This window comes from Lemur catta, chromosome 9 (assembly GCF_020740605.2).
Source record: "Lemur catta isolate mLemCat1 chromosome 9, mLemCat1.pri, whole genome shotgun sequence".
Lineage (NCBI taxonomy): Eukaryota > Metazoa > Chordata > Mammalia > Primates > Lemuridae > Lemur > Lemur catta.
Genome location: NC_059136.1, coordinates 95,801,410 through 95,820,954, shown reverse-complemented (window position 1 = coordinate 95,820,954; position 19,545 = coordinate 95,801,410). Strand labels below are relative to the sequence as shown.

At 40.3% G+C, this 19,545-nt stretch overlaps 1 protein-coding gene across 1 annotated transcript; it reads left to right on the top strand.

Moving 5' to 3' along the window:
* The first annotated feature begins 7,279 nt into the window (after positions 1-7,279).
* Positions 7,280-17,927, top strand: MRPL15 (mitochondrial ribosomal protein L15). Its single transcript, XM_045560996.1, has 5 exons — positions 7,280-7,455; positions 8,305-8,459; positions 9,074-9,239; positions 12,582-12,705; positions 17,409-17,927. Exons 1-5 carry the CDS (start codon positions 7,348-7,350, stop codon positions 17,744-17,746), a joined length of 891 nt encoding a protein of 296 aa, XP_045416952.1. The 5' UTR covers positions 7,280-7,347; the 3' UTR covers positions 17,747-17,927.
* Positions 17,928-19,545: the final 1,618 nt, after the last annotated feature.

Genomic DNA, 19,545 nt, shown 5'->3' with positions numbered 1-19,545 from the left:
ACCAGAGCCAGCAATGGCAACGATGCCCTTGCACAACAGTAGAACCCTCGCCTCTGCCGACCACGGATCTATCTATCTTTTCCCTCTTCTTTATTTTCCCTTTAGGATGTGAAGGATTGTAGTATTCATTAATAATGTTTTCCAAGTGTTCCTGATTCTCTGTCTTCCTGGACGTGGCAGGACTGCATTTCGTATACGTGGTTTGGGTGAGGCCATGTGGGTAGGGTTCTGGTCAATAAGTTGTACGTGGAAGAGACAAGTGTCATTTCCAGACCAGAGCTTTTCGTTGTTGGTGTGAGGCCTTCCAAGATCGTCTTCTCATTTGTCACAGCAACCTGCAAGTTTCAAGATGGCCTGGCTCCTAGAATTACACAGACAAGGAACAAAGGCCCTTCTACTCCTTGCTGGGGTTACTGCGTAATTTAGAAATAAACCTTTGCTTAGAAAGTGCTGAAAGTTCCTTTGTATCATTCAGCTCACATGTTCCTTTGGGGACCCGATCCTTGACTACACAGTCTAAAAGTCCTCCCAAAGATCAGTTACTTTCAAACACACTCCCTTGTTTAATTGTCTTCACGGTACTCCTTACTCTCTGAAGTGGTTTTTAATTTATTTGTACTTGTTTTTTGTATGCTTCCCCGCTCTAAAACAGAAAACTTGCTCACTTCATTCATTGCAGTCTCCCCAACACTTTGAGGGGAGAGACACAAGCAGGGATCAGATCAGCCAGATACTTACAGGCCACGGTAAGAAGTTTGCATTTTATTCTAAGTGTGATGTGCAGCCTCTGAAGAGGGGTAATGAGGGCAACATGGAAAGTGAAAATAGATCAGCCAGTAGACTGTTGCATTACTGTAGGCACGATGATGGTGGGTTGAACTAGGTGGTGCTTGTGAATGGAAGAGGTGGGTCTTGCTGATGTGGGAAATAGAGAAGAGAGCAATCAAGAATGACTCTCAGGCTTTACTAACTAGGCAAATGGAGATGCCATTTATTAAGACAGGGAATATAGGCAAGGTGTGGTGGCTCACGCCTGTAATCCTAGCACTCTGGGAGGCTGAGGCAGGTGGATCGCTCAAGGTCAGGAGTTCGAGACCAGCCTAAGCAAGAGGGAGACTCTGTCTATACTAAAAATAGAAAGAAAGTATCTGGCCAACTAAAATATATATAGAAAAAATTAGCTGGGCATGGTGGCGCATGCCTGTAGTCCCAGCTACTCGAGAGGCTGAGGCAGTAGGATTGCTTAAGCCCAGGAGTTTGAGGTTGCTGTGAGCTAGGCTGATGCCACGGCACTCACTCTAGCCAGGGCAACAAAGCGACACTCTGTCTCAAAAAAAAAAAAAAAAAAAAAGACAGGGAATATAAAGGAAGAACAGTGGGGGAGGTATCGTGGAAAGAAGTTGGAAATCTAGAATTCCCTTTTGACTATGTTAAGAAGATATCCTAGCCAAGATATCAATTAATCATCTGGAGATATATCTATATATCAGATTTGGGTTGCATATATAAATTTGAGAATTTTTAAGCCATTTATGATCACTTTTGAAGAATGTCAGCATAGAAAAAAATAAATTTTAACATTTAGAGGTCAGACAGTTGTAGGAGGAGCCAGCAAAAGTTAACTGAGAAAGATCAACCAGGGATGGAAGATGAAAACTTGAAATGTGGGCTGTGCCAGAAACCAAACAAGGGAAGTATTTCACGGACAGAGTGGTCCGCTGCTTTGAGTGCTGCTAAGAATTTGATTAAGAGAACAAAGAATTTCCTGCCAGATTTGGCAATATGGAGATTATACGTAGGAAAACATGTGAATCAAAGAAGTGGATGTAGGAGATAGCCTATGTAGAACTCTTCTGAGGAGTTTTGCTATGAAAGTAAGGAGAGAAATGGGCACAGCTAGAGGGTTATGGAGGGATTATGGGTAAAGAAATGTTTTTGTTATGTTAAGATGAGTGATATTAGAGCAAAGTCCTATTACAGAATTTTTATTTGCTGATGAGACTGTCCTGCATGAGGAAAGATTGCTGATGTAGGAAAGAGAAGGGATGATAAAAACAGCAGGATCTTTATGCAGGTAAGAAGTTTGGAGTGCAGATCACAGGTAGGAAACTGACCTTTAATAGAAAAAAAGCTACTTCCTTCACTTTAATACTTCATTCACTTTAATGGGATGGTAGAGGATGAATGCAGTTATAAGAAGGATTGTAGATATAGTGGTAGGATTTCCAGGAAGTTCTCAATCTCATGACTTACTTTTTTTTTCTTTTAAGAATAAGGGGAAATTATTAGCTGAGGGAGAGAGAAGATACTAAATAGTCATCTTGAAGAGTCAAAAAGTAAGTTTTTTAGAATACTGAAGCGGCCAGGCACAATGGCTCACACCTCTCATCCCAGCACTTTGGAAAGCAGAGGCAGGAGGATTGCTTGAGGCCAGAGTTCAAGATCAACCTGGGCAGCACAGCGAGAACCCCATCTCTAAAAAAAAAAAAATTAGCAGGTGTGGTGGCACCCACCTGTAATCCTAGCTACTTGGGAGGCTGAGATGGGAGGACCACTGCAGGTGAGGAGTTCAAGGCTGCAGTGAGCTATGATTGCACCACTGCACTCCAGCCAGGGTAACAGAGGGAGACCCTGTCTCTCTAAAAAAAAAAAAAAAAAAAAAAATACTGGAATAGGAGAGCCAATCTGAGATTTCTGACCATAAATTTAAAGGAAGCCTGACAGCCTGAATACCAGTTCTTTATAGCCAGTAAAGAGGGAAATACTAAAAACTGCTCAAGAGAGAGCAAATACAGGAATTGTTGTAGAGTATAATATTTACACCTAACAATCATTTAAAGTATACAGGTATAATATAGTCCATGGCAATGTTAAAGGAAAGATACAGCTAACAAAAGTTTTTGAAGGTTGAAAATCCAATAAGTAGATGCTTAAAGTACTTAAATTACATTATTTAAGTTACAAAGTTTACCATGAGAGAACTAAAATTTTAGGAAGATTTTAAGTTAGCTAAACCTTCATCTGTCATAAGAGAAGTGAATATACATTAAAAGTTGATAAAATAATTAGTGATGGAGATGTTTTATTAATTTGTAAATAAGGAGGCAATCACTAGAAGAAACAAAAACAGAAAGTCAAACATGATTGCTTATGAAGAGTGAAACTGAACATGGGATAGGAAACTATTGCTTCTCATTATAAGCCCTTGGTACTATTTGATTTTTTAAATAACATATGTGGGCATTACTATACTTTCATAAAATTAAACCAAAAATCTATTTGGATATGAATAAAGACCTTTAAGTTGGGACCAACCCTGGATAAGGCTAGGTAGATTTTATCAAGATGACATTTATTTGTAGCCCCTTCCCATGGCCTCTTCACAGCCTTCTCTTGCTATTAGTTTTCTCCTTATATTGAAGGGATTCCCTGCTCTTCTGCTCCTCAACTTCAGTCATCACAGAATTAGCCTATTCTTGGTCCCATTGTAAAAACGCCTTGTTCTCGGTACATGGTAAAATTCAGTAATAATCTCATAACTGAAATTCCTTTTCTCTTCCTGTTCACATTCCTGCCAAGATATTAAGATACTATTTAAATGTGTTATCTGATTTAGGAAGATGAGATGGTGAGGTTATATATGTTTTTGTTTTGTTTCTTAAGCTCAAACAACAGAGGATTAAGTTGACCAGACTCTTCATTTTGTAGTATATCATTATTAAGGATTGTTATGGTTCATGCAAAGCACTTTATCTGATGACTTTTTATTTTATTTTTTTTAAAGACAGGGTCTCTCTGTCACCTAAGCTGGAGTGCAATGGCACCATCATAACTCATTGTAACCCCGAACTTCTAAGCTCAAGCAATTTCCCTGCCGCAGCTGGGACTACAGGTGCATGCCACCACACCCAGCTAACTTTTAAAGTTTTTAGTACAGACAGGGTCTTGCTATGTTGCCCAGACTGGTCTCAAACTCCTGGCCTCAAGTGACCCTCCTGGCTTCCCAAAAGGCTGAGATTACAGGTGTGAGCCACTGTACCCAGCATTATCTGTTGAATTTATTACCTTTTATTTTCATTCCCCACTCTCATTATCTGCTCACCCAGAGAATGTTGTTGGTTTTTTTTCTTTTTTAAAAAAATAATGAGGCCGGGCGCGGTGGCTCACGCCTGTAATCCTAGCTCTGGGAGGCCGAGGCGGGTGGATCGCTCGAGGTCAGGAGTTCGAGACCAGCCTGAGCAAGAGTGAGACCCCGTCTCTACTAAAAATAGAAAGAAATTATCTGGCCAACTAAAAATATATATACAAAAAAATTAGCCGGGCATGGTGGCACGTGCCTGTAGTCCCAGCTACTTGGGAGGCTGAGGCAGTAGGATCGCTTAAGCCCAGGAGTTTGAGGTTGCTGTGAGCTAGGCTGATGCCACGGCACTCACTCTAGCCTGGGCAACAAAGTGAGACTCTGTCTCAAAAAAAAAAAAAAAAAAAAATAATGAGCTCAGAGGAATTAATCTATGCTAACAGACTATCAGGCACTGATATGGATGGGGGAAGATTACTTGGGAGTGTCTGAGTTCTTCCTAAGGCACTTCAAATTGTATCATCTTTGTGGGGTTCATTTCATTTTTTATGTAATGATTCAGTATTCACTATTAACTGAGGCTGGAATTAGGATGGACCTTAAATAGTTGTTGAGATAAACGTTTTCTTATTATAAGTTTTCCAAGCATGTAGGTGTGTCATAAACGTTACTTGTACAATTATGAGGATGATGATGTAAAACTTGCATAGACTTAAGGTAGGATTATTGATTTATGGACCACACACCCTTAACTTACAATCTTACAACACAGACGAAACTCATCAAATTATTTTGACAGTTTTATATGCCTAATCAATATGTTGGAAATGGGATAAACAAACATCTCCTACAATTAATTGTAAACTATTATTCCCACTATTATTAACTGATGCCCATAAATAACATTACATAACTCACACAACTTCTACTTCCAAGAACTGTAGCTCATTATTTTGTATTTCCTGTATCTCATTTATTCAATAAAAATTTTTCCCATGATAAAAAACATTATTGGTATTAACACTCAATCAGAAGTTCATCACTTAATGCAAACAATAATATTCTAGAGAAAAAATTGTACATCTTTCTGTAGATTAGGGTAGGTCTGCAATTATATTTTGCAATTTTCTTCCCAAAGGTATGAAAGTTCTAATAAAAATCAAGCAGGAATGTAAGAGAGCAAAAAAAAAAAAAGAAAGAAAGAAAAGAAAGTTCTAATAAAAAGATGAAAACTAAAAATCATTAAGAGCAGGAACTAGCTTCTATTTTTTTTCTATCTATTTGTATTTCTAAATAGAGTCTGGATCTTACTTTCATATCATTTTATAGAACTCATATATTTGTATTTTTCTTGTATTTTTTCCATATAAGAGGCCTTTTTTTTTTTTTTTTAAAGACCTGGTCCTGCTCTGTCATCCATGCGGGAGTGCAGTGGCCTAATCATAGCTCAGTATAACCTGGAACTCCTGGGCTCAAGCAATCTTCCTGGCTTAGCCTTCCCAGTAGCTAGGGCCATAGGTGCCCCCACCCCAGCCCCGGTTAATTTTTAAAATTTTTTTTGTAGAGGAGCGGTCTCACTATGTTGCCTAGGCTGGTCTAAAACTCTTCGTCTCAAGCAATCCTCCCGCCCCACCTTCTCATATTGATGGGATTACAGGCGTGAGCCACTTTGCCAGGTCTTTTTTATAACTTTTAAAACACATTTAATTTTGGAAACTCTCCCCTTCTAGATTTCAAACAACATAGAAGCAAGATCCTGTTTGATTTGCTCCATACATGTTTCTAACAAGTTCAGTGTCTTGCTTATAAATACTGCTTAAAGAATGCCACTTTTTCTTTATATAGTTATCTTACACTTGATTTAAAGTAACTTCAAAAAGGTTTAGTTAAACATAAAAACAGCTGCACTTCAAAACTTGTCTCACCTTCACTATCTGTAATTACTAGTAAGAGCTAGCAGGAACAACTCCCCAGCAAAGCAGTGAAATATCAAAAGCTTATTAAAAGAAAGTCTTTTCTACGTTGAACTGAAGACGAAAATAGAGAAGCTGGTATTTTGGGAGTAAAAACAGTTCTGTATTTTGTGATGTAGATATCCAATTTATAATATAAAAAATACTTTTGTGGCTGGGCGCGGTGGCTCACGCCTGTAATCCTAGCACTCTGGGAGGCCGAGGACGGAGGATCGCTCGAGGTCAGGAGTTCGAGACCAGCCTGAGCAAGAGCAAGACCCCGTCTCTACTAAATAACAGAAAGAAATGATCTGGACAGCTAAAAATATATATAGGAAAACATTAGCCGGGCATGGTGATGCATGCCCATAGTCCCAACTACTTGGGAGGCTGAGGCAGAAGGATTGCTTAAGCCCAGGAGTTTGAGGTTGCTGTGAGCTCGACGCCACGGCAGTGTAGTCCGGGCAACGGAGCGAGACTCTGTCTCAAAAAAAAAAAAAAAAAAAAAGAAAAGAAAACTTTTGTAATGGGAGGTAGTGTAAGCTTGAATCCTGGCCCTGCCGCTTGTCTCAAGACCTTGGTCAAGTTACCCAAGCTCGCCAAGCCTTACTTACCTCCTCTGTCTGTAAAACGTAATAACATCTACCTCTAGGATGGCTGTAAATAGAAGAGGGCTAACTTACAGCGGCCGGCGCTCTGCATGGCGCCTCCCGTTAATGGTAAGCGAAGTTAGTAACGAATTGATTCTTTTACTCAAAACAATACACATGCACCCGGATGAAAATTCGTACTTTGAATCTTATTCAAAGTTTCGTTTTAGCCAGGCATTTTAATAGCTGAACTGTGGGTATTATTTTCGTATCCCAGGTATATAATTGCACAAGCCCCAAAACTAAAAATGGACCATTCACTTTATTTCATTCTGGGTTCCGAGAAGACATTGCCTCACGAGACGTTGTCTATAACACAATTATGCAAGGCCAAACACTGACTCAAAGATTTTTTTAATGCACAGTGTTTTCAGTGCGAGCTCTTGTTTGGCGAAAGCGAACGTTTTATGTTCAGGATACTAAAAGGAAGCTCCAGGAAAAAACACAATCTCGGAAACTGCAATCACATCCCCCAAAGAACGAAAAGAGAACAGGGAGACACCAAGACCAGCGCGCAAACTCCGAAGCCGCTGCCAGAGTCCGAGGCTCCCGCGCGCGCGGCTGCAGCGCGACAGGGGCGGGACCGCAGCCGTAAAGCAGTGCCCTGAGACCACGTGGTCTCCGAGTACGCTCCGGTCGCCCTTGGACGCTCTTGTCTTCGCGGGTCATGGCCGGTCCCGCGCAGGGCGGTGGGGCCAGGGCCCTGGACCTGCTCCGGGCTCTGCCGCGTGTAAGCCTGGCCAACTTGAAGCCGAATCCCGGCTCCAAGAAACCGGTAAATGGCTGGTGGCGGTGCGGGGAAGCTCTGGGGACCCGGGCGGTGGAAGCGGCCCTACACTCCCCGTGGTTCTGGAGAACTGCCCCTTGCAGAAGGGTGTTGGGATAAACGTAGGGTTGCCAAGCCTGTTCTCCTTTACTGCAACAGAGGAAAATCTTCCCACGTGCTCCCAATTCTTAACAAGGTGTATATTTAAAAGCATAAAAATGTTAATTAGGGCGGAGGAGCAGACTCGCAGAAACTACAAAATGATTGTGTCATTCATTCAAAAGTGGATTTTAAATTTAAGTGCTTTCCCAGTGTATCTTTATATTCGTCGGAAAGATCAGAATTGAAAGATCTGTCTCCTGCAACTCACTGAATACACTGACGGCGCACTGTCAATTCGTTGCTTTCGTGCAGTGATAGGAAGTAAAGTAAGGAAAAGATTTTCTCTGTCGATTAGTTTTCAAATAGAATTACAGGTGTAGGGGTAACAATTACCTATTTACAATTAATTCCAAAATTTAAAAAATTTCTTGAATATCATTGCGACTTTGTTGTGGGTGTTTAACTGTAGGATTTTTTTTTCAGTTAAGCTGGTCATAGAAACCTTATGCCCATCCCATCCTTGGATGTTTTTGCCTTTGAAGCACAGCTTAGACTTCGGTTTCAAGAATTAGCTGGGTCTTCAGAGGCAAAGATGCTAAGTGGATGTTTGAGCAACTAGAGACTGCTTGGCACACAGTAGTGTTAGCTAGTTGGATGGATGAATGAATGGCATAACAAAAAGATACACAGTGAAGAGGGGAAATGCACTGTTTTAAAATGCATTTGAATATCATCAAACTCTCTTCTTTCTTGCAGGAGAGACGACCAAGAGGTCGGAGAAGAGGTAGGAAATGTGGCAGAGGCCATAAAGGAGAAAGACAGAGAGGAACCCGGCCCCGCCTGGGCTTTGAGGGAGGCCAGACTCCGTTTTACATTCGAATACCAAAATATGGGTTTAATGAAGGACATAGGTACGGTTGCCTTGCTTTTTAAAGTACAAGTCCCTAATTTCCGTTGAGAATCACCTAAAGAGTAGTTTGGTAGAAATTTTAAATTTACTTTGAAGTGAAGTTTTGCTCCTATACCTCTGAACATTTTTGGTAATGAAACTTAGGTTGAATTAGTAGGAGAAAAAAGCCCAGACGTTGCACTCAGACCTGCAAAATGAATATTATAATGCCTGCTCTTGTGGTTGTTTAGAGGATTAGCGATAGTATACAGTATATATAAAAATCTGGCTCGCTGTGGTCACCCAGTAAATGGTAACTACTGTCATTAATTACTTTGAACTCCGTGTTAATGCATAATTCAGATAGTGGGTTATTTTGACAAATTTGTGTATTTGTGTAAATGAGTGAAGTAAATGCTTAGAGAGGCAAATTATATTTACTAGAACAAAAGAAATACTGGTGTTGTTTTATTACCCAAAATCAAGTAACGTTATGTGTTTGTGTTGCACTCAGGAGGGTTTTATTTGGTTAAACCATCAAAATTGATGGAGGAAAACACAGGACAAAGCTTTGAGTTGATTTGGAGAAGTTATAGGAAGATAGAGTTTTCCAACTGTTACCTTCCTGTTTTATAGCTTCAGACGCCAGTATCAGCCTTTGAGTCTCAGTAGACTGCAGTATCTTATTGACTTGGGTCGAGTTGATCCTACTCAACCTATTGACTTAACCCAGCTTGTCAATGGGAGAGGTGTGACCATCCAGCCACTTAAAAGGGATTATGGTGTCCAGCTGGTAGAGGAGGTAAGTCTGAATTAGATCTTTTGGTGTTACATAGAAAGATATTTTTGAGTTTCAAATAATGAACACTCTGCTCCTTTTACTTTTATCCCATTTGTGTCCCTAACCATTACGTGGTGATGATAATGTTATACCCAGCTGTGGTTTTGGAAAGCTGGCATGCTGTCATGGCAGAGCTCTGTCTCCTTGTCCTGGAATGCTCTTCTGTGTGTCTGTACAGTTACTCCCTTCCTTTCTTTGGTTTTCTGCTTAAATGTCAACCTATCAGGAAGGCTTTTTTGGACAGCCTTTTCTAAGACTGTGCCCTGCCCCCACGGTCACACTGACTGCTTTACCCTACCCAAAGTGTTTTTCTTCGAATACATATGAACACCTGACATGCATTATCAAGTTATGCATTTAAAGCCAGGCACAATGACTCACACCTATAATCCTAGCACTTTGGGAGTGCTTGGGGCAGGAGGATCATTTGAGCCCAGGAATTTGAGGTTGCTGTGAGCTATGATGACACCACTGCACTCCAGAGCCTGGGCAATAGAGAGAGACCCTGTCCTCACCCCCACAACAAAAAAATACAAGTTACATATTTACTTTTCATTGTCTTCCTCACCAGCGTGTAAGGTCTCTTCAGGGCAGGTACTTTGATTCATTGCTGTGTTTTTAATATTGGAAATACTGTAGTCATTGTAGTCAGTTAATATTTATGGAAGAAAAGGATGAATCAATCGAAATCTAATTGCAGTAAAGAAGTTTTATTTTGTATGGGAATTGGCTAGGGGTTCATAAGCAAATTTTTTGTGCATAGTGCATAGTTAATTAATTGCTGTTTCTTGTTTGTCAATAATATTGCTATATAGGTGACTTAGTGTCCACTAGAGGGAAGTATATGTTTATGGAAAAACTTTTTGTATTCCTTTGAAAGAGTGAGCCTTATAGATAAAAGCTTTCTAAGTAAAATCATTTGAAAAGAGAATACCAAATATAAGATAAGCCTCAGTATTCTACTCTGGGTGTATAAGGAAATATACATAAAACCTAACACGGAAAAACCTATGACCTCAGCAGCCTTTAAACTGCATATCCCAACATCCCTCACATGTGTGTTTATTAAATTAGCAAAAATAATCCTGAAATCTCTACCCCAGAGCAGTGGTTGAATAAGTGCAATTATATATCATTTACAACTCTGTGAATTGGTTTACTTTTCTGGATTTCAGATTTGTAGTAAATAGAGGATGATAAGACAGGGGCTTTTTTGTTTTTTTTTTAATTTTCATTTTTAGAGACAAGTTCTCTCCCTGTCACCCAGACTGAAGTGCAGTGGCGTGGTCATAGCTACCTATGACCTTGAACTCCTGGGCTCAAACCGTCCTCCTGCCTCAGCTTCCTGAGTAGCTGGGATTACAGATATGAGGGCATGCCTGTTGGGCTGTGCCTGGCCCAACAGTTTTGATCACAAAATTACCAGTTTGGTGCTGTAACAAATAAGCACCAAAAAACATTTACCAATTTGAGAAAATATATTCTCAAGGAAAAACAAAATAAAAGAAACCAGATATAAAGACATTCCTAAAAATGCTTTATATAATACTGAAAATACTGGAACTGACACCAATGCCCAAGAATAGGGAGATGATTAAGCAAGCTTTGGATTGCTTAAAAATCACAAATAATATAGCAAGATCTTATATTATTGAATCAAAGATACTGTTGATTATAAAACCACACAAGTATCAGATATAAAAAATGTGAGAAAAGGTGTCTCACAATTGATGGGATATTTTTGAAGTACATGAAAGTTCCGTAATAGAAGGAACTAGATTGGGAGCCAGTTTATTTCAACTACACAGATACTTTCTATTGCCACAGAATGGTAATGCTGCCATCCTTTTATTTTTATCAGAATCTATTATGAAATTAGAGAAATATATAGCATATCCTGACTAATGTCACCAAAAACACAACTTTTAAAAGTTCAGAACTTCATTTTCTAGTGTTGTACATTCTAGAGAAAGATAAACTTTTTTTTGTTTTCAACTTAGAGACTGTAATAAAGTCAGTAGCAAATGCAAAAGTGAAGTTCTGTTGTCTTCTGCCTTTTTCCCTAGAGTGGTCCAACGCCTCCAAAGCTCAGATTGTTGTCAGATATTCTGTTCTTCCACCTGCTCCAGCCCGTGTATTCCCCTCTTAAACCTCCTCCTGGCCTCTTGCTTACTTAGCAATAAGGAAGATTAGTTTTTATCTATATCATATAGCATACTGTGGTTAAGAACACAGATGCTATGACTACACTCTCTGGGTTGGAGTCCTAGCTTTGTGATCTTGGAAAAATTACTTAACTTCTCTGTGCTTCAATGTCTCCATCTATGAAATTTGTGTAGCAATAATCCTATCATTGTGTTGTTACAAGAATTAGACAATCTACTATAAATGAAGTACCAGGAATGGGTGCTTATATAGGTGTCTACTAAATACATAGAATGGAAATATGGGGTGGCCTAAATAAAACATAAAAAAATTTGGCCGGGCGTGGTGGCTCACGCCTGTAATCCAGCACTCTGGGAGGCTAAGCCAGGTAGATCGCTCGAGGTCAGGAGTTTGAGACCAGCCTGAGCAAGAGCGAGACCCCATCTCTACTAAAAATAGAAAGAAATGATCTGGACAGCTGAAAAAATTAGCCGGGCATGGTGGCACATGCCTGTAGTCCCACCTACTCGGGAGGCTGAGGCAGTAGGATCGCTTAAGCCCAGGAGTTTGAGGTTACTGTGAGCTAGGCTGACACCATGGCTCTCACTCTAGCCCAGGGAACAGGGTGAGACACTGTCTCAAAAAAAAAAAAAAAAAAAAATTTGCCAGGGCCTCAAAGCAGATATATTTAAAAATAGAAATTGCAGTCTTCCGTTCTTCAACATCCAAGGGGGATTGGTTCCAGGGACACCCCCCGAGACCCGCTCCATAAAATTTTCAGATACTCAAGTCCCTGATGTAAGATGGTGCAGTATTTGCATATAACCTGCACACATTCTCCCGTGTACTTTAAATCATCTCTAGATTACTTATAATACCTAATGTAATGTAAATGCTATGTCAATAGTGCCACTATATTTTTTAGAAATTTGTGTTATTTTTTATTTCTGCATTGTTATTTTTTATTGTTTTTTCCCCCAGAATTTTCCATCCAGGTTGGTTGAATCCATGGATAGGGAACCTGCAGAGAGAGGGCCAACTGTATTATTACATTGTAGGCACTTTGGAGGGAAAAACACAGTTTAAAAAGGAGGCTTGCCTTAATTAATTTACTTTTTCCCAGGCTAATTACCAGTGAACTGTCTTGACATATTACAGGGTGCTGATACCTTTAAGGCGAAAATTAACATTGAAGTACAGTTGGCTTCAGAACTAGCTATTGCTGCAATTGAAAAAAATGGTGGCGTTGTTACTACAGCCTTCTATGATCCAAGAAGTCTGGGTAAGCTTGTTCTGTGGTCATTTTCTTCTTTCTCTCTCTCATATTAGCTATTACTTTTTAACTACTTGTGAATAGCAAGTGTTGGTAGTAGTTGCTTGATCTACATTTACCAGGTGGGTTATTTACATAAAGAATTGAGGATGTAGCTGACAGATGTACCAATGGCAAAAGTGACTCTCAGTGTCTCCCCTGAACCCCAGACCCATATCTTCCCTTGAATGTCTGGTAGGGATCTCAAATTAGTGTGTCTGAACGTCTCTTTTCTCTTTCACCTCAGCCTGGTCTTATTGCAGTCTTCCCTGTCTAAGTAAATGACAGCTCCATCCAGCATTCGGAGTCCTCTGAACTCCTTTCATGCCCTAATAAATCCTGCGAGTTCTATCTTCAAACTCTGCCCATGATCCAACTGCTTCTCCAGCTGCTGCCAGTCTGGCCCAGGCCACCGTCTTCTCACCTGGGTGGCTGTGGGGCCTTCTGTGTGGCCTCTGCTGCTGCTCCTGCCTGCAGTGGAGCTGCACCGCACGGGGTTCTTCTTAAAGCATGGACGCCACCCCTCTGCACCACACCTCCAGTGGCATCCGTGCGACTCCTCCCTCCGAGGCCGGGTGTGGTCTGCACTACCCCCTGCTTCTGTCCACTTGCTTGCCCTCACTGGCCACCCGCCCCGGCTGCCTCCACATGCTGAGCCCCTCACTCCCTCAGCGTCTGCCTAGAGGCTCCTCTGCCTAGAGTCTCCATGGCTCCGGGCCCCACTCTTCCAGGTCTCTGCTTGCTAGGGAAAGGTTTCCCGCCTATACTAAATACGAGAGCACATGCATGTGCACGCACACGCACACGTGCACATGCACTCAAGTCACTTCCTGTCCACTCGCCCTACATTGTGTCTGCACTTGGCAGCTGTCACTAGCTGACAAAGTCTGATTTCATTTCTCTCTCACTTTTCATTCTCCTTCTTTCCCATCTGTCTTGATGATGGGACCTTTTGTTCACTACTACTGTATCCCCAGCAGGTAGAGCAATGCCTGATACTAGTAGAGGCTCACTTAAAATTTGTGGAATGAATGAACTGGATTTTTAAAATTGCAGGGATGAAAACCAAGTGTGGCTTGTTGACTAAATGCTATTACGAAGGGATTCTTTGGTGCTTTTGCATTCAAATGGGAGATAAATGTTTCCTGATCAAATTGTGCAATTAGAAGACAATTCTTTTAAAATCACTATATAAAAGGGAAGAAGGGAAGCATTCATATCTTCTGTATGTAAAGAGATCAAAACAAGTAACTACCGTTTCATTTTCCTCATAATTGAAAGCTTTATAAAAACATTCACCAGGTAGGCACGGTGGCTCACGCCTGTAATCCTAGCACTCTGGGAGGCCGAGGCAGTAGGATTTGCTTGAGCTCAGGAGTTCAAGACCAGCCTGAGCAAGAGAAAGACCACGTCTCTACTAAAAATAGAAAAATTAGCTGAGTGTGGTGGCTCATGCCCGTAGTTCCAGCTACTTGGGAGGTTGAGGCAGGAGGATCACTTAAGCCCAGGAGTTTGAAGACACCACTGCACTCTAGCCTGGGCAACAGAATGAGACCCTGTCTCAGAAGATATATATTCACCAACATAATTCTCATTTCCCTCTTGTTTATTATAGATGAGCTTTTTTTCTTATTTTGGTCCATCACTCATAATTTTTAGGGTGAGCTGCCACAAATAAGAAAATGAGTATTTTTCTTTAAAACAGTCACAAACATTTTGGAAGGCTTTTAGGCATTAGTAGACTGTGTTGGTGGTGGTGCTTGTTCACCAGACAGATGCCATCTGAGGTCATGAGCTGGAGTGTTGGGAGGGGGGTGTCATCAGCCTAAAGATGCTTGTGCTTGGCCTCGGGACAGCTCTGCAGGTGTCCTAGGAGCCTTTCATTAAATAAGCAATGAAACAAACCTAATCATAGGTTTATCATTTGGTAGCGATTTTGTCTCTAAATAATTTACTTGATTATACTTTAGTTTTCCAAGTTATGGGAAAAATTTTTAATGGACATTTTTCTACCTTTTCTGCTAGGGCTATTTGAAGAGTAAGAAGAGTTTTCTCCTTTTTGTGAGCCCTGTGGAAGGATGTTTATTCAGTTAAATTTTTAAAAGTTTAGAATAAACTGTAGTTTCTTTTTATGGTTTGCTACCTTTTCTTTGTCCTTTTTTTTTTGAGACAAGAGTCTCGCTTTGTTGCCCTGGATAGAGTGCCATGGCGTGAGCCTAGTTCACAGCAACCTCAAACTCCTAGGCTCAAGTGATCCTTCTGCCCCAGCCTCCCCAGTAGCTGGGACTACAGGTGTGCACCACTATGCCCGGCTGATTTTTTCTATTTTTAGTTGCCCACCTAATTTTTTGTTTTTAGTAGATATGGGGTCTCGCTCTTGCTCAGGCTGGTCTCGAACTCCTGAGCTCAAGCAGTCCTCCTGCCTCGGCCACCCAGAGTGCTAGGGTTACAGGTGTGAGCCACCACACACGGCCTTACCTATTCTTTTAATGAGAAGACTTTTATTGTGGCAAGTAATACCTTATTCATTCTGCATTTTTATATGATTAGGTAGCCAGAAGCACATTTTCCCAACTTACTGCAACCTTAATGGCTACATCCAGTGTGTTTAGACCTTACACAGGCTTGGGGTGGGGGTGCGTGCCGTTCACTGGTAGCTGAGGACTAGTCCTCACAGAGCTGTGCAGTGGGACCAGGATTCTCCTCAGACTAGGTTATTCCACTGCACTGTGCCTCTTTATACACTAATTCCCGTAAAACCTCTTTGGTGGGGGATAGCTCATCTAAAGTGTTACACAAACTTCTTTCTGACCTGTATTTTGAAGATAATTTCTTGATGAGTAGAGAACATCCACTCTGTAATTACCCTCTGTCGTAGGTGAAGCATGTAGAATTGTTTATCCAGAGTGTGAATTGGCTTTAGATGGCATTGCTTTTATAATTCTTAATCTTGAGCCTTAGCAGCTTCTGGTTCTTGTGTCTGTGGCCTGCCTGGAGTACCTCCTAATTGCCATTTCTCATTCACCCTGTGTTGGGATACTGCTAGATAATGTGCTATATTAGAGCTGTAAAAAACAACTGTCAGATTCTTTCATTCAGCAAACATTTAGTCAGTGGCTAGTGTTTGCTGGATGCTGTTCTAGATGATGGAGAGATGATAGCATGAGAGTATGAAGTCCCTTTTTTTTCTTTTTTTTTGAGACAGGGTCTTACTCTTGCCCAGGCTGGAGTTCAGTAGCCTCCACCTCCTGGGTTTAAGCGATCCTCCCACCTCAGCCTCCTAAGTAGCTAGGACTACAGGAGTACATCACCATGCCTGGCTAATTTTAAATTTTTTTGTAAAGACGGAGTCTTGCTATGTTATCCAGGCTGGCCTCAAACAGCCTTCTCACCTTAGCCTCCCAAAGTGCTGGGATTACAGGTATGAACTGTCACTCCTGGTCTAGAAGTCTCTTCCTTTACAGAGCTTACATGTTAGTGGGTGAACATACACCTCATTGTATACCAAGTACTGTATGGGTGAGTGGATTACGTGGATTAAATATGGTAAACTTTGTAACTGCCTTGTGATGTACATAGTATTATTTTAAGGTTCTCAGTAAGTTCTTTAATACTGTTTTGATTTATGTGAGCCGTTTTATGTTTCCCATTTTGGTTAAAGTTGCATTGCTAAAGCATGATGAGTAGGATGTCATTGTATTTGCACAATCATCTATTTGTGTATTTGTATAATTGTTTTCTAAATTATCTAAAGGCCCTGTGGCATCTGCAATATTTTTCACTACCTGACCTTTGGAACACATGTTTCAGATAAAATTTAAAAACAGAACTGGTATTATGGAGCATTCCTTTGTTAGCGGTTTCATGTCAAATTTCCTTGGCTACTCTTTAGTTAAGAGAATTCATTTTAGTAACATTGGTTTTCAAGAAATCTTAGTGCTTCTTCCTAATTCTAAACTAGTAAGATCCATATGAGGATTTTAAAAAGTCTTCATGGACCAGGTGCAGTGGCCGATATCTGTAATCCCAGCACTTTGGGAGGCCAGAGGATTACTTGAGGCCAGGAGTTTGAGACCAACCTGGGCAACATAGCGAGACCCCTATTGCTACAAAAATTAAAAAAAATAAACATTAGCTACTTGGGAGGCTGGGGCAGGAGGATCACTTGAGCCCAGGAGTTGGAGGCTGCAGTGAGCTGTGGTCATAGCACTGCCTGGGCAATAGCAAAACTGCCTCAAAAAAAAAAAAAAAAGTCTTCATGCTCTTTGACTTATATTTGGACACCTTGGTTTTCTGTTTTAGGATTTCCTATCAGTGGTGTGGCCAGGGGGGCTCATCTTGTTCTAATGCACTACAGACAATGTTATAAAGATGTTTTATTTTTTGTTTTTTTAAACCTAGGGCTTAAGTACAGTGTTAACTGTGTTTCAAAATTCACTAATCATTGGTAACCCAGGGGAGTAACTTTGCATTTTAAGACTCAGACTATTGAAAATGAAGGATTTCCATTTGCTTACTTAAGACAAGCCTACTTAACAAATAAGTTCTTGGAATTAGGTTCTCATCTCAGTAATATTTAAACATTAGTAATTGAAAGAAAATCTGTAGCACTGTCATTATATAGAGAGCTAATGTTTGCATCTCTCCTTTTTTTATTCACAAATTTTTTGTAGAAATCCTATGCAAACCTATTCCATTCTTTCTTCGTGGACAACCCATTCCAAAACGAATGCTTCCACCTGAAGCATTGGTACCATATTACACTGATGCAAAGAATCGTGGTTACCTGGCAGATCCTGGCAAATTTCCTGAAGCAAGACTTGAACTCGCCAAGAAGTATGGTTATATTTTACCGGATATCACTAAAGATGAACTCTTCAAGATGCTCAGTTCTCGAAAGGATCCAAGGCAGATTTTCTTTGGTCTTGCTCCAGGATGGGTGGTGAACATGGCAGATAAGAAAATCTTAAAACCTACAGATGAGAATCTTCTCAAGTATTATAGCTCATGAATTCCTGTCCTAGAAAGCAGAGGTGTTAAAGAATGCTGGAAAAGAGACTGAAAGATACATATTTCTGATTGCATTTTCCTAATGTGTAATTCTCCAGATGTTGATGTTAATTTTCAGTGTAATCTTATCTCTTTAATTTTCATTTAAAATTAAAACTTTAGGAAGCAAGGACTGCCTCGAGGAACTGACTCTGTGGGTTCTGTCTCAAAGATACAAACTCCTCTGGTGGTCTGTTGAGGAAAAATTATAACTATTTTAGAATATCTCTAGTCTGTTTTTTCATAATCTTTTCACCTGGGCCTTGTTTTCTTACTGCAAATCAGAATGAGTGTACACGTGGCATGGGGTTGATTTGGAGGCCTGCTCTGCTAAAACTAGAGCAGATGCTAGTGAGTTGGTGGCCCCTCTTAATCAGCATCCTCAGGGAAGCTCTGCTATCCAGTGTCAAGATGGTAAGCCCTCAACTCCCGGAGAATAAGATCAGGAATGTAAGCTTAAGGTTGAAGGCTAGTGAATAGCTTCTTAGTAGTATATTTGCTAGCAACATTGAAGGTGAGAGAAACAAAAATTGCAAGTGAATTCATTTTCTCAACTCTGTGATAAAGGTAGACAGTAATGATCAAGCCATTAACATTTTTTCTTGAAAAGTAAGTGTTCTAATTCTAATTGATAACAGTTTTTATCTCAGACGTTGGATAACTTTGTCGTTCAGTCATTTTAAATAATTTTGAAAACATTGTTCAATGATTATGTAAGCAATAAGAACGATTGGTAATATGAAAATTAATCCCAGTTAATGTAAAAGATTCAGCAGTTAGTAATGTTATTTGGCTTTTGAAAGATATTTTATATCCAAATCATCTGAAAGCTTAATTTACCTTGAGTGAATAAACATTGGTCATGAATAATTCATAGTAATTCTTCCACAGTAGAAATGAAATGATTCCTGGCAATTTGTTTTTTTAAAATAAAAAAATATTAAAAACCTAAACAATGCAGTATTTGTTTTATAACTTATCTACCTCATGTATTGCTGAGATTCAATTTATAAAGTAATATATGTACCAAGAGTATATTTCAGTTTTTATCCAGGATTATATAATTGACTTATTAGTAAACTATTCCTTAAAATGTAGAAATTAACAAAGAATCACGGCTGGGATTATATTCTCCCTCCCTCTGCCCCATGAGCGACTGTGCGTACCTAATGCCTGGGATTCCATTCTGTGACAGCATATGAAATCCTATGAATGTCAGAGGATAGGCAAAGATTTAAAAACATGTTTTTATTTTTCAGAGACCTCCAAGTGACAGAGTGCGTGTGTTAGGATTAGTTTTGGCTCCACTGGTAGGTGCTTGAATGAGATAAGGTTTATTTTTCTCTCACAGATGAAGCACTGAGGTCAGTCAGGGCTGGTTGCTGGCTCTACTCCACGGAGCCTCAGAGCTCCAGGCTTCCCGTTTGTTCTCCCATCCCTAGAGTAAGATGCTCATTTTCATGATCTAAATAGAAGTCACCAAGAAGCAAGCCAGCTTTTCCTAAGGCAAGTTCCTAGAAGTTGGCATGCAAAACTCATGTTTACATCCCATTGGCCAGAACTTCTGAAGGGGGCCTGAAGTCTCAGCAGCTTATTTTCTGAGCTGAACAATTCTATCGCCGTGGCTGAATGAGAGTGGATATACTGGACAATCAGCAAGGGAATTGATACTGATTTTGGTATTGAAACCTCAACTTTGAGGTTAATTGACTTACATCAGACAAACATAGGAAAAGTACAGAATTCTTTAATGCTATATCT

Coding starts and splice junctions, on each gene's coding strand:
- MRPL15 (XM_045560996.1), top strand. CDS start 7,348: ATGGCCGGTCCCGCGCAGGGCGGTGGGGCCAGGGCCCTGGACCTGCTC. Junction 9,240..12,581: donor GTGTCCAGCTGGTAGAGGAG/GTAAGTCTGAAT, acceptor GACATATTACAG/GGTGCTGATACCTTTAAGGC. Junction 12,706..17,408: donor CTATGATCCAAGAAGTCTGG/GTAAGCTTGTTC, acceptor AATTTTTTGTAG/AAATCCTATGCAAACCTATT.